This window comes from Primulina tabacum, chromosome 11 (genome assembly GCF_025594145.1).
Source record: "Primulina tabacum isolate GXHZ01 chromosome 11, ASM2559414v2, whole genome shotgun sequence".
In the NCBI taxonomy this organism is placed as follows: Eukaryota; Viridiplantae; Streptophyta; class Magnoliopsida; order Lamiales; family Gesneriaceae; genus Primulina; species Primulina tabacum.
Window position 1 is genome coordinate 7,898,102 of NC_134560.1, and position 18,677 is coordinate 7,916,778.

General features: G+C 37.6%; 1 protein-coding gene across 3 annotated transcripts in view; it reads left to right on the plus strand.

Moving 5' to 3' along the window:
* The window catches only part of LOC142517687 (DExH-box ATP-dependent RNA helicase DExH3), a 28,711-nt gene extending 12,425 nt beyond the window's left edge, over positions 1-16,286 (plus strand). For 2 of the 3 annotated variants that reach the window (XM_075620069.1, XM_075620071.1), the window contains 7 exons: positions 282-351; positions 463-611; positions 4,127-4,435; positions 4,514-4,573; positions 5,475-5,627; positions 5,716-5,826; positions 15,477-16,286. In XM_075620069.1, coding sequence (XP_075476184.1) covers positions 282-351; positions 463-611; positions 4,127-4,435; positions 4,514-4,573; positions 5,475-5,627; positions 5,716-5,826; positions 15,477-15,953 — 1,329 coding nt within the window. In that variant the 3' untranslated portion in view covers positions 15,954-16,286. The remainder of the gene's footprint in view (positions 1-281; positions 352-462; positions 612-4,126; positions 4,436-4,513; positions 4,574-5,474; positions 5,628-5,715; positions 5,827-15,476) is intronic. The other variant, XM_075620070.1, reaches the window with a different exon arrangement.
* The last annotated feature ends 2,391 nt before the right edge of the window (positions 16,287-18,677 follow it).

An 18,677-nucleotide genomic window follows, 5' to 3' on the forward strand; every position in this document is an offset into this window, starting at 1 on the left:
AAATATATGAAGTTGTTGAGGCATTCTTCTAAACATTCTCTGGTGCTCCCCCCTCTCTCTAGTTTGACTCTGTTTTGCACCTCTCACCCACCCGAAAATTCCTCCTGTTCTTTTTTATTACATGTCTTACCTTTTAGTATCTCTCTAAGTTTGGTGCTAGTGGCAGGTTCAGTCTGATATTAGGCTTTAATTCGATTCTCAGAATATGGGATTACTCTGCTTCCTTTCATCCTCATGGCACTGTGTGTTTTTATTGATTGTTTGCCTGTTGGACATTTCAGGTGAAAAATGCTGTTGAATTTTTGAAGATGATCGGTGCTTTGGATGAAAGTGAGAATCTTTCACCTCTTGGTATGTACACTACATTCACATGTTCAACACTCAAATATTCTTGTTTCATCAGCCTTTTGATGTTATCTGTTCATTTCCCATGTTTTTTACTTCATTTCATTGTTTGATCAGGAAAGTTCTTGTCAGTGCTACCAGTGGATCCTAAGCTCGGGAAAATGCTAGTTATGGGTTCTATATTTAGTTGCTTTGACCCTGTATTAACGATTGTGGCTGGTCTGAGTGTCAGGGATCCTTTTCTTCTACCTCAAGATAAAAAGGATGTAAGTTGGCTGCGCACTATTCCTTGTCATGTCAAGATGTCTTATTCGCATTCTATGGGAGGTCATGTAAATTCTTCATGTGACAGGAATCTTTCTTTTTTAATCAAAAGCCCATTACATAGAAGAATCGATCGTTTCTGTGAGAGTGTACAAAATATGAATTTGCTGATTGTTATGTGCTTTCTGAACATCTCATTACTGTAAGCATAGCTCGTTTTGCATCAGTTTTCTCCTTGTATCTTAGGCATATGATTCACCAACAATTGCCATACTGGTTTTTCAGAGTATCAGTTGGCCAGTTTGTAACATGCGAAAATTATTTAGCATTTTTGATCTAATATTGATGTGTATGACTTGACAACATGGTTTGAAGAAGCTTGTCTAGTTTTCACTTGCTTCATTTACATATTTATACGTTTAGAATTCATCTAGTGTTCCTAATAATAATTGCATGTTCAAAGGCTCTGTGCCTAGATGGTTTTACAATGACATTTTATCAGGAATGTTGGGATACTGTAAAAAGAGGTCTATTGAAGATTTTTAATGAATTTTTTGAGGGTTCAATTATAAAAGGTGTCACCAACGTGGTATACATTTGTTTGATATCGAAGAAACAAGATTATGTTAAGGTAAAAGACTTTAGGTCTATAAGTTGGACAACCAACTTGTGTAAGATTATTGCTAAAGTCTTGTCAGTAAGCTTGAAGAAAGTTTTAAACACCACAATGGCGGAGACTCGATTTGCTTTTATCGAGGTAGATATATTCTTGATTGTTATCTTATGGCTAATGAATTGGTGGAGGAGTTGAGATGGAAAAAAAAAAGAAAAGGTGGGTGTTTAAAGTCGACTTTGAGAAGGCGTATGCCATATGATAACATGGATTGGAGCTTTTTCGATTTTGTTATACTAAAAAAGAGATTCCGAGAGTGATGGAGAAAATGGATTAAAGGATGTGTTTCGACTGTTCCATTCTCAGTTCTTGTTAATGGTAGACCAAAGGGTAAATTTAAGGGTGAGAAAGGCCTAAAGCAAGGTGATCCGCTTTCCCCTTTCCTGTTTAATCTGGTAGTAGATGTGTTGGGTGGTTTGATTGAGGAGGCCAAGACAATGAACCGAATTCGGGGTCTGCAAGTAGATACAAAGAAAGTTGAGATTTCACACATTCAATTTGAGGACGATACTCTGTTCTTTGTTAATAATGATCATCTGCATTTTTTTATGGAAATATTGAACTTATTCTACCGAATATCAGGATTAAAGATCAATTTGGAAAAGAGCTTCTTGTTGGGCCTTAATTGTGCAGAGTAGAAGTGGAATGGTTGGCCAGAGAGATTGGAAATGAGAGGGAGAATTTGGAAATCCGATGAAAATTTCATTATGGGAATCTGTTTTGTCTAAGAAGTTGAAGAAGTTAGCAAGTTGGAACGCTCTTGTCTAGGGGGTAGACTAACTTTGATTTCAGCGGTGTTGAATGCTTTGCAATGTACTTCATGTTTCTTTTTAGGATACCAAGAGGGGTAGTGGAGGTTATGAAGAGGACTATGAGGGAGATTTTTTATGGGATGGAGGTGATGGAGATTTGCATTGTCATCTGGTTGCGTGGGAGCATGTATGTAAACCGAAAGAAAGAGGGGGTTTGGGTATTGAGAACATTTAATAAGGCTCTTTTGGGGAAATGGTGGTGGAGGTATTCTGTTGAGGAGGAGGCGTTATGAAAGACGGTTATAGTGAGCAAATACAGGCAATAAAATAATGGTTGGGATGTGGGCTTAACAAGGAATGTTACACTTAGAAGCCTATGGAAGTTTATTTCTAGAACTTGTCCTGCTTTTCACCAGTTAGTGACGACAGTAATTAAAGGGAATCTTCTCTTTCTTTTTTTTTATCATAGGATTTGCATTTTTGGAGGGAATTGAGAGATGAGGAAGAGATGAGGAAGTGAATGTGTTGAGTTCTTTGCTAAGGTCTTTAGAAAGGGTCAGGTTGGTTGAGGAGAGTGTAAGAGTTTTTTCAGTTAAATCTTTCAATGAGTCATTATTTCCGGTCACCAATTTTCCTTTCTTTCCCTTTTTTCTTGTTATTTGGAAAGCACTAATCCCACCAAAGGTTCAAGAATTCTCGTTAACTGCGGTTCTGAGTAAGCTATCAACTTGTTATATGATGCAAAAAATGTGGCCTACTTGTGCTCTTTGTCCGAACTGGTGTGTGTTTTGTCGGATAGATGGGGAGACTTAGGACCACATACTTATTCATGGTACTTTCTCGAGCTGTCTTAGGTTCAGAACTTTGGAGGAGATGTGTTCGGTTTGGGTAGTTCCAGGATCTTTGCACGAACTTTTGTTGCAGATATTGGACATGATCTTGGCAGGAGGGATAAAATTTTTTGGACAGTGGTAGTTTATTGTATTTGTTGATCAATTGTCTTGAGCATAATAGAAGGATTTTTGACAATCTACGGTCAGTTGAAGATTATTGGGACAAGATTAAGATCCGGGCATATGACTCGATATTTTTCGATCTCAGATTTAGTTTGGAATTGGAGTTATATTTTTTGTTGATATGATCAGTACTATTGTTTTTCTTTTTTTACCTTACGAATTTCTTGTCCTCTTTTTGTAACTATTAGTTTTTATTATTTAATATAATATTGTTTCATATAAAAAATTGTGAGATATATGTTTTTCCTTGAATTATAAATGAAAGTGGTAAAAACTGAAAATGTCTAATTTACCCCTTTCAGGTTAGTGCTTTCAATTGCTTTTTACCTAAACATAGATGTTTCATTTGGTTGCTGATACAGTAGCCATTAGCAAGCCTTCACACTTCTGAGGCTGCATAACATAAATTATTGCTCAAATATGATATCCCTGACACGAGGAGTTACTATTACCAGGAAGTGGATCTGATTTCTTTGGTTCATTGGTATTCAGCTTGAGATGTAGTGATTGAACTTTAGATAATTCTTGTGTTTGTCTGACATCCAACTTTTCCAACATCTATTCCCTAGTTTTGTGAATTTATATTTTATGCTGAGTAATATGTCCTGTTTTTATTGTGTACTCGACATTGGGCCATGTGGCTTAGAAGCTACTGTTGTATAAAAGGCTTTGACTGAACAAAAGTACTTCTGTGTTGTTTTATGTGCTACACCGCGGTCCTATATTTTGGTTTTGACTTGCCAAACACCTTAGTTGTCTCATCAAGGATGTTGTTTCCATACCATTGTCTGATAAATATGGACGCATAAAAAATGCTTTTCAACATACATACACCCTATTCATGAACCTGGACATCCAAGTAGTTAATTTTGATGCTTTTCTTTTCTATCAGGATCCCTCTCAAAATATGCCTGAATTTTTAATATGTCGCAATCTGGATGAGCATCTTTTATTGGATTTATTGTCATGCTTAAGACTGTTTTTACTTAAATTATCTTGCTCTTTATTGTATAATGGGGCCTTGCATCTTTATGGGACGATTTATGACATTGCTCACTTCACTTTCTTTGACGCAGTTAGCAGGCTCTGCCAAGTCTAGATTCTCTGCTAAGGACTATAGTGATCATATGGCTCTTGTTCGTGCCTATGAAGGATGGAAGGAAGCAGAAAGAGAAGGTTCTGCATATGAATATTGCTGGAGAAACTTCCTTTCTGTCCAGACTCTTCAAGCTATCCATTCTCTTCGTAAGCAGTTCACTTACATTTTGAAAGATGCTCAGTTGCTTGACGAAGATGGATCAATCAATAACAGATTAAGTCACAACCAGTCTTTGGTTCGTGCTGTAATATGTTCTGGTCTATTCCCTGGAATTGCTTCTGTTGTGGTGGGTATAATATGTTGCTTTTATTGAGGTTAAGCAACTAAATAGTCTAGTAGATCGATTATTTCTTATTATGTGCAGCACAGGGAAACATCGATGTCTTTCAAGACAATGGATGATGGCCAGGTTTTTCTCTATGCGGTATGTCCCAAGACTTGGTTATCTATTGTTATTAGAGGAATACAAATTTCATGCACGTGGTTGCAAAATAACACCTAGAGGAATACAAATTTCATGCATGTGGTTGCAAAATAACACCTTTTTCAAAAAAAAAAATTGGGTAGTGAGCTTTAATTGATAACATCTAAATATTATATATCTGTAAAAAAAATTGTTTTATAATTGAGAGTTTTGGTTACTGACAATAAGTAAATCCCACATAAAATATAATTTATTTGTTTTGTTTTGGGAAAATAAAAAAGTTAAGTTTGTAATGCATAAAGAGGAACACTTACAGACCAGACTTTTTTTTCCGGAGGAAACAAACCAAACTGTTTTGAACATTGGCTAAAAATTTAAATGGTAACATAAGTAACATAAGTGAATTGGCTCATCTATTTAAAAATGTAGCTGTCTTATGTATTAAGAAATAAACAAATCATTGAACTCATTTATACAAGGTTGATTCTACTGGTATAGATTGGTTTGGCTTTTATCTTACCCCCATTCCCTCCCCATCCCCGGCCTGTTAACACCACTAGGTGGATATAGGTTTCTTTAGTCGTGGAACCCAGGTTGGAATCATATCAGGTGCATGCATATGTTAACTATTAATTTTTTTTTTAAAAAAAAGACGGCAACATTTCTTGTATCTTTTCATAAAGCAGGTAATTTATTTGTGTCTAACTTTACTTATAGTCATTCCAGATTGTGAGTTTGCTAATGTTTGATTACTTTAATTTTCTTATTCATCTTCTAGACAAGGGACCTCGCTTTTTTATTATCTACTGGTTTGATCTTATGGAAAGTAATGAATGGGATCTGTTTATTGCTATTCCACTAGCGTTATCTAATGGTTTTACATGATTCTCATTTGGTCTAGAATTCTGTAAACGCTCGTTATCAAACAATCCCATACCCGTGGTTGGTTTTTGGTGAGAAGGTGAAAGTCAATACAGTATTCATACGTGATTCGACTGGAGTATCTGATTCCATTTTGATCCTTTTTGGTGGTGGCATTGACTGTGGTGGTATGGTAGGGTTCTGTGTCTTCAAATCCTTTTTTGGAACATATCATCATATAAATTATGATCTCATTTTAATATCGGATTTTGGTGTCTCAGGCAGGCAATTTGAAGATGTTGGGTGGATATATTGACTTCTTCATGGATCCGAGTTTGTCAGAGTGTTATCTCAAGCTGAAAGAGGAGCTCGAAAAGCTTTTGCAAAAGAAGGTAAATTGGAAATTTTTCTGTGTAGTGGCTTTTATTTTTGTGGATTGTGATCTCTTTGTTTCCATTTCCATGTGGACAACTATCATCAAAACTGTTGGTTATACCAATTTAATGACAATAACTGGCTGCACTCTTTGTTTCATTCTCCTCCCTTTAAAGCGTTATTGACAAGTTGGTTTCTGATTTTTGTGCTCTTTGTATCATTGCAGTTGTTTCTTCGGATGTTAGTTCCACAATAAGCATTGATAATTGATTTCAAGTTGAGAAAATTTAGGATCGTTGTTGTGAAACTTGACAGATTGCAAATACAGAACTTTTTACGTTATGAGTATGAGAAGAATATGTTTCTTTTGCTTCCAATGCTGATATATTTTGTAGAGCACAAAATGTCCCGGAACATCAACATTGACATGTTAATCAATACTTTTTGTTCACATCATTTTGTTACTTTTGACCAACATTTCAAAATATTTGATCTGAAAGATTCATTTTAGATTGTAATCTTAAAATCTGATTTTACTTTCTGTGGGGCCCTTAACTCCTAATCGTTATTACAACGTAATCTGATTAGGGTTAATTAATTACAGCAGAAAACGAATTTAAATTTTCTTTACAATGAGCCCAAATTATTTTATTTGAATACTAAAAATAGTATTTTATCTCATATCATAAAACTCGCCCACACATAATCAAAACCAATCATATACAAACAACTCATATCCTCGTGACATGCCCGTATATATACATACATATGTATATATACTGGGAACAAAACATAAAACCTTAGTCCAAACTGTGACTCCATCAAGAAGTACCCTCTCCGGCCTCCTGATATCCTGGAGTACCTGCCATTGTCCACACACAAAGACAACAACAGCAGCCCCCTTGGGGGTGAGCAAAGCTCCGTATGGAACAACCATCATATATACCACATGTATCTAAACAATGATATATGGTATGCAATGCATGTATGTCGTGGAGGTATCAGGTCAAATGCCCATCCACCGAGCACATGTCAGAATCAAACAAATCGCTATCAAATCAATGCTCGAGCTGGTTCACCGGCCTCAATTAGGGATACTCGTATGATAGCGTCGACAAAGCGCCATCAAATCCCCAAATCTCAATCAATCGTCGGGGCCACAAATGTCTATGTTTTAAGGGTCATGTAATACCAAACATAGCATTGTGTTCACAAACCCCAGAAACCAATCAAATCATATCAGGGTATCCAAGGATCATAGCTCAACGTGCATGTCATGTATCGATGTATGTATCAAACGATGTGTGTTAACAAAACATTTATTTTATACATCGATATTCAAATCACAATGTCATGTATGCCACATAAACTCAACAAATAAGGCATATAGACATGTATTCTCATTCCAATCAATCAAACCAATCCAACATATATCATATAATACAGATACATGTTGTATGTTACCCGGTCGCAACATACCTCAATTCTTCGTTCCAGTTGATGTAGCTTGAAGTTATCAGTATAATAATATATCTACATCAATAACACATTCATTTCAATCAATAACATGATCCAAAATCAATAATATAAGTTCCAAATATCTTTTGAAATTTTGAAAATTCATATCAAATCAAAATCATAACATAATTCAATTCCGACTTCAAAACTTAGTTTCTTGTCGGTTATTCTACCACATATAGGAATCTCGACTTCAAATACATGCTATTTCAGCACTTTCATATTTAGAGCTGCTGAAACTAGAAGAAATTTACCTCAAAAGGAAGCTCTCAACGCGAAGATTCCGAATCTATAATTTGTTTCACGTTTGGACAACGTTTCGAAGTCGATTCGGACGAAAGAAATCGAATTTCCAACTTTTCTCTCGAAGTTATCGAATAAAAAATGAAGAAGAAAAGAGGAAAAAAGTTACTCTTATCCTCACCGCTATCGCGCTCAGGCGGTAGAATTCTCGCGCCCGAGCGCGAGATGTTCTGCCCCCGAGTATGCTTTGTACCGCGCTCGGGCGGTCATAAACTACCGCTCGGGCGCGGAATGTTCTGCCCGAGCCTCAACTGCGCCGCGCTCGGGCGGTCAAAAACTACCGCTCGGGCGCGGAGAGTTCTGTCCGAATATCAATTTGTTCCACACTGGCGCTCGGGCGGTCATTTTCTACCGCTCGGGCGCCACACGTTCTGTCCAAAATATCGGTTTTGTATTATATTGGCGTCCGGCTTCTCCACTCGAGTTCTTACAACTACAATTCTGTTAATTAATCAATATCTAGTACGATATTTCATTATTAACACTTATTTTCTCATTTTCCATTGTCATGATATACCTTATATACATAATCACATGACAATTTCATAAATTATCGATAATCAACATAGGATTTACGATAATACGATACACGGTCCTTACATTTCTCCCCCACTTAAAAGATTTCGTCCTCGAAATCTCAAGCATCTCTATATACATAACATTGGCAAACATATATATATCACTAGTTATAGTACATATCAAAACTAAAATCAGTAAACGGATCAGTATACATTGAATACAATGGAACAGATGGAAGATAATCAAACAAATGTGGATATGAATCTCGCATCTTGCTCTCCAATTCCCACGTCGACTCTTCCACACCATGCCATGTCCATGGCACTCGAACTAGCGGAATCGATTTATTTCGCAATATCTTTTCCTTTCGATCCATAATGCGAACAGGTTGTTCAACATAGAAAAGAGAAGGATCAAATTCAACCTCATCAGGTGCAAGTACATGTGATGGATCTGGTTCATATTTACTCAGTATAGAAACATGAAATACATCGTGAATGGCAGATAGAGCTGGTGGCAATGCCAATCGATAAGCAAGATCACCAACACGATCAAGGATCTCATATGGACCAACATATCGAGGAGATAATTTCCCTCGCATGCCGAATCGAACAGTGCCTCTAAAGGGAGATATTTTCAAAAACACTTTGTCACATTTCTGGAATTCTAAGGGTCGTCTTCGTTTGTTCGCATAACTCGTTTGACGATCCTGAGCAGCTTTCATTCTGTGTCGAATCAACTGAACCTTATCATTCATTTCTTGTATCATTTCAGGTCCAGTCAATTGTCTCTCACCAATTTCATCCCAGAATAATGGTGATCTACACCATCTCCCATATAGAGCTTCAAACGGTGCCATACCAATACTCGTTTGAAAGCTATTATTATAAGAAAATTCAACCAGTGGTAAGGCATCTTGCCATCCCATTCTGAAATCCATCACAATCGCACGCAACATATCTTCCAATGTTTGAATTGTACGCTCAGTCTGGCCATCGGTTTGAGGATGATAAGCAGTGCTCATAGCCAAACGCGTACCCATCGTTTCCTGAAAACTACCCCAGAATTTAGAAGCAAATCTGGGATCACGATCAGATACAATCGAGACTGGCACACCGTGCAGTCTCACAATATTCTCGATGTATAAACGGGTCATTCTTTTATAAGGATAAGTCCGCTCATACGGAATGAAATGTGCAGATTTCGAAAGCCGATCAATAATAACCCAAATAGCATCACAGCCCTTGGGCGAACGAGGTAAATGAGTCACAAAATCCATAGCAATATGTTCCCAATTCCATTTCGGGATTTCAAGACTATGGAGCAATCCTCCAGGTTTCATTCTCTCGGCTTTCACTTGCTGGCAGACAAGACATTTCGAAATAAACTCAGCAATGTCCTTCTTCATACGTTTCCACCAGAATTGAGGTCTCAATGTCAAATACATCTTTCGACCTCCAGGGTGAATACTGTATTTGCTACAATGTGCTTTTCGAAGAAGGGCAGATTTCAAATCAGAATCATTAGGGACTACCAGCCGACCATTAAGTCGTAAAGAACTATCAGAAGAAATCTGGAATCCAGACTGATGTCCTGTAGATACAAGTTCTTTCGACTTTTGGATCTGAGCATCGCTTCGTTGGGCCTTTCGTATTTTTGATATCAAGTTCGGCTCAATTTGCAATGCTGAGACAATGACAGAATTCCAATTTGAGTGAAAAGTCCAGCCAGAAGTACATATATCCTCGTGTACTTTGGCGACACAAACAGATGCTAACACAGAATCATGTACCTTACGACTAAGGGCATCCGCAGTAACATTCACCGATCCAGGGTGATATTGAATATCACAATCAAAATCCTTCAGGAGATCCATCCACCTGCGTTGCCTCATATTCAAATCAGATTGAGAAAAGAGATATTTCAGACTCTTATGATCTGAATAGATAACAAACTTTTCTCCGTACAAATAATGGCGCCAAATCTTCAAAGCAAATACAATGGCGGCCAATTCAAGATCATGAACAGGATAACGAGTTTCATGAGATTTCAATTGACGAGACGCATAAGCAACCACTTTGCCATGTTGCATCAGAACACAGCTCAAACCTTTACCAGACGCATCTGTACACACCACAAATCCTCTGGTACCTGAAGGAATAGTAAGCACAGGTGCTGTGATCAATCTCGTCTTCAATTCAAGAAAACTAGCTTCACATTTATCTGACCAAATGAATCGCTGATTCTTCTGTGTCAGTTGAGTAATAGGTTTAACTATTTTCGAAAATCCTTCAATAAAACGACGATAATATCCAGCTAAACCCATGAAGCTACGGATCTCAGGAACATTCGTAGGTCTTGGCCAATTCAATACAGCTTCGACCTTCGCAGGATCAACAGATATGCCATGTCTCGAAATGACGTGGCCCAAAAATATCACTTTGTCCATCCAGAATTCACATTTGGACAATTTAGCATATAAATGACTAGTACGAAGAGTTTGAAGCACCAGTCTCAGATGTTCAGTATGCTCCTTTTTTGATTTCGAATATACAAGAATATCATCGATAAATACAATAACGAATCAGTCAAGATAATCTCGAAAGACGCGATTCATTAGATCCATAAAGACAGCAGGAGCATTCGGGAGACCAAAAGGCATAATCAAAAACTCATAGTGGCCATACCTCGTACGAAAAGCAGTTTTGGGCACATCTTCATCTCGAACTCGTACTTGATGATATCCAGAACGAAGATCAATCTTAGAGTATACAGAAGTACCCTGAAGCTGATCAAATAAGTCATCAATACGAGGAAGTGAGTACTTGTTTTTCACAGTAGCCCGATTCAGTTGTCTATAGTCGATACACATTCGCATAGTACCATCTTTCTTCCGAACAAATAAAACTGGAGCTCCCCAAGGTGATACATTCGGTCGAATATATCCCTTATCGAGAAGATCCTGTAATTGTTCTTTCAATTCTTTCAATTCCAATGTTGCCATGCGATAGGGAGCTTTAGATATGGGAGCAGTCCCCGGCACAAGATCAATACTAAACTCTACTTCTTGATGAGGAGGAAAATCAGGAATCTCATCAAGAAATACATCTGGAAACTCTTTCGTAACAGGAATTTCAGATAAAGAAGGCTCCTTTTTAGAGACATCAATAGCGTAGATAAGATAACCTTCATCTCCGCTAGTCAAAAGTCGAGACATTTCCAAAGAGGATACCAATGGAATTTTGGCTTGAGAACCCTTGCCATAAAAATTCCACTTGGGTCCATCAATCGGTCGAAATCGAATCACTCCATGAAAACAATCAACAGTAGCTCGATTTATCGTCAAGATATCCATGCCAACAATACAATCAAAGTCGTGCATTGGGAGGACAATCAAATTCAAGAATATCACATTATCCTCATATATCAATACACAATTATGCACAATTTGCTCAGACAAAATAATCTTTTCTGCTGGCGTGGCTATCGATAATGTATCATACAATGGGGTACACTCAATACCGTGAGATGCAACAAATGCATGATATATGAATGAATGAGATGCTCCTGTATCAAATAAAACACGTGCAGGATAATCGCAAAGCATGCAAATACCTGCAATCACACAACCAGGAGCTTCCTTCGCCTGATTCTCCGTCATAGCATACACTCTTACTTGAGGAGGAACTTGAGCAGTCTGACCACCTGGTCCTCGATATCGTGGGACACTCGACTGCTGAAAAGAGGGAACAGGAACATCAGGTCTCATCATACTAGGGCCACCTCTAAATCCTGGCTGGGGTTGGGAAGAAGTCGTACCCCTGTTCGGACATACTCGAGAGAAATGGCCTTCCTGCCCACACTGATAACAAGTGCCAAACATACCTCGACACTGCTCGATAGTATGTTTACCCCCACAATGACTACAATAAGGAGCAATCACATGACTCCCTCTCTGAGATCCACTCGAACTCGAAGAAGACGAATAAACAGTTCCAGTCTTCTTGAACTTTTTATCTCTCGGGCGCAATGTAGGCTGCTGAGCTAACACTGGTGGTGGAGTATACTGTGGACCTCCTCGCCTGAGTCCAGCCTCGGCTGCCTTGGCTCGTTCAACCGCCTCTGCGTAGCTGGTAGGCAATCCAGAAACAACAAAAGTATATAAAGCAAGATGCAATCCATTTACAAACCTGTTATATTTTGCTTTTGCATTCCCAGCTACGTGAGGTGCATACTTCAACAGAGTAGAAAACTTTGAAGCATACTCTGCAACAGTCATCGTTCCTTGCTGCAGACTATTGAATTCATTCTCTTGGGCAGTATAATAGGAAGGAGGGGAATACTGCTCCAAAAATTGGGCCTTGAAGACATCCCATGTGACTTCAATCCCGGCTTCTTTCAATCCAATCTCAGCGGCTTCCCACCAAGATTTTGCTCGGTCTTTCAACTGATAGAGAGCAAGTTTCAGTCTCCGAGCCTTGGAATATTCAACAATATTAAACAAATGCTCGATATCCTTTAACCAAGCCTCTGCTCTTTCTGCACTCTCAGTGCCAAAGAACCTCGGTGGTTTCAGATCCTGGAATCGAGCCATCACTATATCCATGGACAATTCTTCAAATTGCCCAACTATCCTCTCAGTACTGCTACTCGCAGTTTCATTTGTGTGATCCATCTACAAATCAGAGGATAAATATCACAAATCAATATCAATTTCATCATCTCATATAATCAATCTCATCAATAACTTACTCAAACTAAATCAAGTAGGAGCAAGTAATACAAATAAATCAAACACATACGCACAATTCATTTGTGCCTATTCCAGTGTACACAAAACTCAATCAGCATTCCCAGCTATGCTCTGATACCATACAATGTGGGGCCCTTAACTCCTAATCGTTATTACAACGCAATCTGATTAGAGTTAATTAATTACAGCGGAAAACGAATTTAAATTTTCTTTACAGTGAGCCCAAATTATTTTATTTGAATACTAAAAATAGTATTTTATCTCATATCATAAAACTCGCCCACACATAATCAAAACCAATCATATACAAACAACTCATATCCTCGTGACATGCCCGTATATATACATACATATATATATACTGGGAACAAAACATAAAACCTTAGTCCAAACTGTGACTCCATCCAGAAGTACCATCTCCGGCCTCCTGATATCCTGGAGTACCTGCCATTGTCCACACACAAAGACAACAACAGCCCCCTTGGGGGTGAGCAAAGCTCCGTATGGAACAACCATCATATATACCACATGTATCTAAACAATGATATATGGTATGCAATGCATGTATGTCGTGGAGGTATCAGGTCAAATGCCCATCCACCGAGCACATGTCAGAATCAAACAAATCGCTATCAAATCAATGCTCGAGCTGGTTCACCGGCCTCAATTAGGGATACTCGTATGATAGCGTCGACAAAGCGCCATCAAATCCCCAAATCTCAATCAATCGTCGGGGCCACAAATGTCTATGTTTTAAGGGTCATGTAATACCAAACATAGCATTGTGTTCACAAACCCCAGAATCCAATCAAATCATATCAGGGTATCCAAGGATCATAGCTCAACGTGCATGTCATGTATCGATGTATGCATCAAACGATGTGTGTTAACAAAACATTTATTTTATACATCGATATACAAATCACAATGTCATGTATGCCACATAAACTCAACAAATAAGGCATATAGACATGTATTCTCATTCCAATCAATCAAACCAATCCAACATATATCATATAATACAGATACATGTCGTATGTTACCCGGTCACGACATACCTCAATTCTTCGTTCCAGTTGACGTAGCTTGAAGTTATCAGTATAATAATATATCTACATCAATAACACATTCATTTCAATCAATAACATGATCCAAAATCAATAATATAAGTTCCAAATATCTTTTGAAATTTTGAAAATTCATATCAAATCAAAATCATAACATAATTCAATTCCGACTTCAAAACTTAGTTTCTTGTCGGTTATTCTACCACATATAGGAATCTCGACTTCAAATACATGCTATTTCAGCACTTTCATATTTAGAGCTGCTGAAACTAGAAGAAATTTACCTCAAAAGGAAGCTCTCAACGCGAAGATTCCGAATCTATAATTTGTTTCACGTTTGGACAACGTTTCGAAGTCGATTCGGACGAAAGAAATCGAATTTCCAACTTTTCTCTCGAAGTTATCGAATAAAAACTGAAGAAGAAAAGAGGAAAAAAGTTACTCTTATCCTCACCGCTATCGCGCTCGGGCGGTAGAATTCTCGCGCCCGAGCGCGAGATGTTCTGCCCCCGAATATGCTTTGTACCGCACTCGGGCGGTCATAAACTACCGCTCGGGCGCGGAATGTTATGTCCGAGCCTCAATTGCACCGCGCTCGGGCGGTCAAAAACTACCGCTCGGGCGCGGAGAGTTCTGTCCGAATATCAATTTGTTCCACACTGGCGCTCGGGCGGTCATTTTCTACCGCTCGGGCACCACACGTTCTGTCCAAAATATCGGTTTTGTATTATATTGGCGTCCGGCTTCTCCACTCGAGTTCTTACAACTACAATTCTGTTAATTAATCAATATCTAGTACGATATTTCATTATTAACAATTATTTTCTCATTTTCCATTGTCATGATATACCTCATATACATAATCACATGACAATTTCATAAATTATCGATAATCAACATAGGATTTACGATAATACGATACACGGTCCTTACACTTTCTATGCGATTTTGTACAGTATTATCATTACAATTTAGATAGGGTAGTATCTCCTGTACATTCTCTTCTTACAAACTTGTTGAGATGTACATAGGAGGAACCACGGTGAATGAAGTTCAAGTAACCGTAAAATTCCAGCACAAAGAAATATATTTGCTATGAGAGATGGGGTTTAGCATATTCATTTGTCTGTGGTTGTACATTGACGAGTGTTTTTCTTTTCTTCGTTTTTTCATTTTCCTTTTTTTTTAATGGGGTTTGAGAATATGGGGGAGGCAGTGGAAAAGTGTACTTTCAACTCCGCACAACCACTTATCACTGTTTTAAGTACGTGTGCATGTCTCTAGAAAGCACAAGAGTGAAACAAGTCTCTAGAAAAGACATGGAGGTCTTTGATTCCTTATAAGACACAGCTTCAAGTACACTTATTGTTTCGTTAGTTTTATGAATTCCTCTGACTTTATTTTACTTTAGCCGGTAATTGATCATGCATTTACAATCCTAATAAAAAAAATGCTATAGTGGATTGATGTCTTTTTATTCATGCTCTATAAATCTGGACAAATGCAGCTTCAAGATCCCTGCTTGGATATCAATAAAGAAGGAAAGTACCTAATGCTTGCTATTCAGGAGCTGGTTTCGGGTGATCAAAGCGAAGGAAGATTTGTTTTCGGTCGTGAAAGTAAGAAGCCTCGAGAGTCTAGTGATCGCGAAAGATTTACACAAGATGGTACAAATCCCAAGAGCTTACTTCAAACTCTGTTAATGAGAGCTGGTCATTCTCCTCCCAAATATAAAACAAAACATCTCAAGACAAATGAATTTAGGGCGTTAGTGGAGTTCAAGGGCATGCAGTTTGTGGGAAAACCGAAGAGAAATAAAGTCTTGTCTGAGAAAGATGCAGCTATTGAAGCGTTGGCTTGGTTAACCCAAACTTCTGAGGATAACCATGAATATGAAGATAATAAATCTCTGCCTGATGTTACTGACAGCATGCTGAAGCTTCTTGGCAAACGAAGGAGGTCAAAACGGGGGCGATCAGGTTGAAGTGGGCTCCAATAGATGCTCTTGCAAACATGGGTGCAACACAAGGTGTTGATCAGATTGTTAATTATTGACATGAAACCTGAATGCTAATTGTTCGTTGTTCTTAGGTGCTGGGGTGGAGCCTGGAGGCAACTGACGCTAATAGACACTGGCCAAAGTTGTAATCCGAAGACATGAGAAGTTCTCTGCTCTCTTAGATGGTGGTACACATATAGATATATAATTCTTAATCATCGCATTCCATGTGTACGCGTTCAATATTTATATATGAACATTTTGTATGAATCTTTCAATAATTTATTAAAAATTCAAGCAAGTCTTGCAGGAAAATGAGGAATGGTATTTTTTTTTAAAGATTATTATTATCGATTATATGCCATAATACTAATTTCAATCTTTTATTGTTAAAAGACAAATGATTCGTGGATTCAACCTTCCAACGGGTAAGTATCCAACATACTTGAGCATAGAGACGATGTTTATGGAGCCATATCAATGTTAAATCGACCCGATTAACATGTTTAATTTATTGCGGTCGGAACCGGATTTGTTTGCTTGAAAACGTATGTGGAATCTTTTTTTTATCAATTCTAGTTGAAATTTATCCGACGGTATATTTAATTTTTATTATTTTATTTAAAAAAGAATTTCATCATGTATATACATAATGGTTGGAAAACATTAAATGTTGATTCGATTTCGGATTAGTTTATTATAAAATAATATTTGTAAGAAAAATAGGAAACCAAAAATAGTGAAAGTGTTAAAGAAGTGACTAGGTGTATGGAAAAGTGGTCAATAAAAAATATATGATTCATTTAAAATTTAATTAAATAAAAGAGATTTTGATTTTTTTAAATCAAGGAAAGGGAGTTGACTCTGTTAGTTAGATAATATCAATAATTAGCTCATTAATTAATTAATTAGATTTCATTTTTTAAAAAAATATTTTTTAGTTGGTCTTGTCTTCCGATCTCAGAGTTTAATTTTAGCTATTTTGTGTTCTTTAGCGCAAACAAAACAAAATATAATCAAATATCATTTGAAAATTTGAAGATTTGAAAGAAAAGTAAGTATATATTCGTAATGCTATGTTATAGCAACTAGATTTTTTTCAGTTTAGGTCTGGTCATTTTGGGTTAGAATTTTGTGGCTGGAGTTGGTGCGAGTAATTACGGTCGAGCAAGGGGTTGTGTGTGCTAAGTGTGTGGGTTAAGCAGGTGGATGGAGTGTGCTAAATGTGTGGGTCGAGCAGGTAGTGTGGGTCGAGTGTGATTTTGGTCGAGCATGGTGTGTGCTGAGATGTGGGTGAGCATGTGTGCTAATGTGTGGGTCGTGTGTGTGGGTCGAGCTGTGTATGTGTTTGCAATTCATGGGTCGAGTGATGTGTATGTATTGCAATTCATGGGTCGAGTGTTGATTATTATTATGACCTTTTGAGGTAGCATCGCGGCGCTGAGTAGGTATCACTATTTTGATATAACTTTTGCTTCAAATGTTGTGCCAATAATGATGTATTGTAAGATATAAATAATTCATGTTCAACTCAAAATATGGAAGAGAATGATGTGAGAAGTAGAGAAAATGATGTGGAGGACATAGATGCAGTGCATGTGGATGATAATGATGTCATGCAACAAATTTACATCCAGCACATCAGTGTAGCTCATGATACTGAGATTCATGTTCAAACTAACAATGATACATATTCATTCACCGATGGCTCCAACCTATTTATTGGTCAAAGATTTTCAAGCAAGACTGAAGTGAAGTATGAGTTATCCAAAATTGCTTTGAACTCGTCTTTTGAGTTTGAGAGTGTCAAATCTTCCCCAAATATCTATTTGGTTCATTGTGTGACTAAAGGTTGCAGCTGGAGAATATGGACTTCAAAACATGAGGACTCAACAGATTTTGTGATTCAAACATACTGCAACACACACAATTGTGACTTGAGAAGAATGTGTAAAAGTCATCGACAAGCGATCTCATCTGTTGTTCGTGATGTGTTGGTAGAGAAATTTCGGGGGCAACAAAAAACACCTCAACCAAAATATATTATGACAATGATGCGGAATAAAGGGGGTTGACATTACCTATTACAAAGCCTTAAAAGGCAAACAACTTGCTCATGATATCTCCAGATGTGATCTAGAAAGAAGTTTTGCTCTTCTGCCTTCATATTTGAAAATGGTCAAGAGACTGAATCCATTTAGTATAATAGATTTAGTAGTAGATGAGCATAATAGATTCAAGTATTTATTTTGAGCATATGACGCATGTGCAAGAGGATCTAGATGCATGGAAAAAGTCGTATTTATTGATGGTACATGATCGAAAGGAAAGTACGATGGTACTTTACTTGTGGCTTCAGCACAAGATGGAAATTTTCATCAATATCATCTGGCTTGGGTTGTTGTTGATGTAGAATCTATTGCTTCATGGAGTTGGTTTTTGACGAAGCTCTTGGAAGTAGTGGTTGATGAGGAGGAGTTGGTGATTATCTCATACAAACATCTGGACATCATTGCTGCAGTTGCTGATGTTCACAAAAATGCACGCCATGGCCATTGTATATGGCATTTGTCACAAAATATGAAAATTCGTTGCAAAAAGAAGGGTCGTATCGAAATGTTTGTGTGTAGCAATAATTTATAAGCAAACGACTTTGACGTGGAGTACGAAAGTTTAAATTAAAAAATATATCCCGATGCGGCAAAGTTT